General features: G+C 32.9%; 1 protein-coding gene across 1 annotated transcript; it reads left to right on the top strand.

Annotated features, from left to right (window-relative positions):
* Positions 1-3,518, top strand: LOC110332839 (ovomucoid-like). The gene is made up of 5 exons (XM_021214151.1): positions 1-58; positions 615-697; positions 1,619-1,656; positions 2,568-2,680; positions 3,472-3,518. Exons 2-5 carry the CDS (start codon positions 637-639, stop codon positions 3,515-3,517), a joined length of 258 nt encoding a protein of 85 aa, XP_021069810.1. The 5' UTR covers positions 1-58; positions 615-636; the 3' UTR covers position 3,518.
* The last annotated feature ends 337 nt before the right edge of the window (positions 3,519-3,855 follow it).

Genomic DNA, 3,855 nt, shown 5'->3' with positions numbered 1-3,855 from the left:
ACAAAGTAGCCACAGTCTCTGAACTGCTGTCCTCAAACCAAATATCTCTTTGTGTGAGGTAGGTCAAGGGGGCACCCGAGGTAGGTCAAGGGGGCACCCAGTGAGGAAGCCTTGTATGAGGATTTCTCCACGTTAGGGTCCTTCCTAAAATAATAACAGTGGAGCCCCCCCCCCCCGTGTGTGTGTATGTATGTGTGTGTGTGTGTGTGTGTGTGTTTATTTATCTCCCATATACCAACAGTCTCCCTGTCCTAGTGTTTCCCTATTTTAATTAATTAATTCTATCTATGTATCTATCTATGTATCTATCTATGTATCTATCTATGTATCTATCTATGTATCTATCTATGTATCTATCTATGTATCTATCTATGTATCTATCTATCTATCTATCTATCTATCTATCTATCTATCTATCTATCTCTGGGTGGTCTCCCATGGCTACATTTTTATGACCTTGTTGAATCATATTTTAGAAATAGATAAAGGGATTATCATCCCTTAATGAGGGTCCTGGGTGGATAGAAATTTTTCTCAGAATCAAAAGACTGTCAGACTGAGCCCTGGTTGTTTTTATTTGCTGTCTCAGGTACCGTGCTTATCTTTCATAAAAGGTTCTTGTTTATCTTTCATAAAATGTTCATCTTCTCGAGAGTTCAAGTTATATATATTACCTTATTCTTTCTTCTTTGTTCTGGTGAGTATTTTTTTTTTATAGATTTTTTTTTTTTTTTTTTTTTTAGTTCAAATGAGAACTTTAAACATATTCTAAAATATTCAGGGAGAAAAAACTCTGAAAAATGAAAAACGAGTGAATGAGTTTGTCCTATTGGGCTTGTGGTTCTTAAACTGGTTATGTTACAAATGCCTCTTAAAAATTACAACAGTGGATTGCTTTGGCTTTTTTTTTTTTTTTTGCAGCTGAGTAATAGGTTTATCTCTCTCTATTTGCTTTTGTAATACTAACTAGTCCACATTGGAGAAATTTAAAGAGAGTGGTGGATATTAGAGTGGGCTATGTAGACTTTCATTCTTTGTTAATCTCTAACTCCAGATTGCTAATTAAATCCTATTCTTCTTAAATGCAAAGCTGAGTTAGGAATAAGCTGTAAACATGCCCTGTAAGTCAAGGGCTACTCTAGGAAATGATTTATCTTCCTTCAAGTTCAAGATTGGCTATGCATTTCAAAACGAGGTGTTTATAAAACATTACCTGGGACCTTGAAATTGCAGCTGATGAGCTTTTTCCAACTTAAGTGAATACATGAAAGATATTTTGAACTCTGACACCAGAATATTTCACTTAAATTTTTTATACAAAGTTAATATATCCAAAAACTATTAACAAATGCAGTATGATAATACTTATATAGGAAAGTAGTATGTAATACTACTTTTTACAGAGTTATGTATATTTAAAAATTAGAATTGTCTAGATTTGTATGTATTTTTACTTATTTTTTTTTACTATTGGCACAAAATTATCATTTATTACCTATAGCAGCAAGCAATTTATATCCATATCTGCTACATTTAGATGTAGGTACTTTTCACCAAAGACAACATGGTCAAGGTTGTTTTTATATATTTTATCTGTTCATCTTTTATTTGTTTTCAGAAAGTTACTTTATAAGAAGAGCAATTTACAAGCACATAGTAAGTTACTATTGTTTTATACAGAAATTGAAAAAGTTTTCTTTTTTATAAATTGAACAACTTAATGCAAAGTTTACCAAAAAGTAAAATCCTTAAAGTTAAAAATATTATATTTTATGACAATAAGTCTAAAATATCAATCCTAAATGCAAGACAACTTATTATGGAAACAAGATGAGAAAATCAATATTTTAACTCCAAATTCCAGCTGTTGGCAATCATACATGTAAGTCGATATCTGTACAGAGAAGTAGGGACAGCACAATTGTCAATTTACCATTAAAAAATGATGGCTTTCATATACTCACACAGTAGATACTACATAAATTTGGAAATAAATGATTATTCCCTTTAAAAATCAATAAATCTATGTGTGTGTAATATATGTATATACATATGTGTGTTGCAAGGATATGTAAAAAGTGAGCCACATGTGTATAACACACATGGTATTAATATTTTTGCATAAATTACAAAAGTAACTAAAGTTGAAAATATGTGTCTATGAACATGCACATAAATGAGATGTATTGACATGTACACACAGTAAATATATGCATTGAATAGCATAGTAATTAAAGAGGAATTTTAGAAAAATAAATAGAAAATTCAATTTAGTTATAGGGGATGAGGGTGGTGTTGTCTGGTGGGGAAGTTCACTGATGTTATAATGTGAGCTAGTTGCTTTTCAAGATCATGCTATGCCATCTGCATAGTGTTTTTATTAGGAGAAACCTTACAAACTAAAAACATGATAATTGTTTTCACATGGTTTACTGTGTTCCATGTACTTTACCTTTATTTGTAGAGTATATTTAACCATTGGATGGCATTACATACTAAGAGTGAAGAACATTTCATTCAATAACCCATTTTCTCATACATTTATGTTATCTTTGTTTTTTTTTCAGGTAATGTGTAGAGGGTATGGCAGTAAAAGGATTTGTACCAGAGAGTATTTTCCAGTCTGTGCAACCAATGGCCGTACTTATTTCAACAAATGCGTTTTCTGTTTAGCCTACAGGTAAAAATACAATACTAAATGAAAGTTCTTCCTAAGTAATGAAGACTTAGTAACAAAATTTTAGGTTTTGTGTTATTGATATTCCATGTTCAAAATAGACAGAAAATGTGTCCCTACCAAATCAATGTAATGTAAAAGACAGAAACATGTGCACTCTCCTTTAATATTGTGATTTCTGAAAGTGGCTTTTGCATTTGGAACCTAAGACTATATAATTGTGCTGAACATGTACAAACATACAGATCAATTTCCTTAATTTTACTTACTAGAATCTAAGAATTGTAGATATACGCAACACGAGATAATCCCAACGCCTTGATGCTCAGTAGATCTCTGATACAGGCTGCAATCTATCATGCTAGAAAGAGGCACCATGGTAGGGTTGTCTTACCTTCTGAACTCCATGAAAGATTCTAGACCACAGGATAATCTAAGATACCTTCATTCTATACCCTGCCCTTTCTTGTCCTAAGGACTCTGTGTTTGGATAGCTGTGTTTCTCAAGACCTATTAACAATCCCTGATTTTTTTCTCTTGGCATCTGGATAAGCTCCAAGACTAAGGAAGGCAAAGTCAAGGCAGTAGAATGGGTTCCTACAGCCTCATTTGGGAGCGTGCAGATGCCAGGAGCAGTGAGGTGTTAATTGCTCATAGAAGAAGAAATTAATGTCCTCCATTCAGTCTTTCCCCAGTGAAAATCACATAGCACGCTCCCGAAAGAGTTTGATGTATTTTTACAATAATTTCTTTACTTTTAAAGATCTCCTTTATTATTAATATTTTATCTACAGAGAAAATGATGGTTCATTTATTTTATCACATTTCGGCAAATGCTGAGATTTGGAGGGAGCTACACATTCCTATGGGTCTCACCATGATGATGGTTTTGCACTGAAGTCTACAGGGAATTGGAAATTTTATTGTCAGGTCTTCATAGCCCAAGAAGACCGAGTGAACATCTGTGTAGGATACAGAATAGAAGGCTGGACTGTTACCGTTCTTTTCACTTCTGAGATCCTGGATTTTCTAGGTTTTAACTTATATGGTCAATTACTTAATGACACCTAAAAATCCAGCATTGAGCTTACATTTGATAAATAAACTTTTTTTAAAAAATTTTTTAGGTATGTTCTTCATTTACATTTCAAACGCTATCCCCAAAGCCACCTATACCC

Source organism: Mus pahari, chromosome 15 (genome assembly GCF_900095145.1).
Source record: "Mus pahari chromosome 15, PAHARI_EIJ_v1.1, whole genome shotgun sequence".
NCBI lineage: Eukaryota > Metazoa > Chordata > Mammalia > Rodentia > Muridae > Mus > Mus pahari.
The sequence above is the reverse complement of the archived record's forward strand: the minus strand, read 5'-3'. Positions and strand labels throughout refer to the sequence as shown.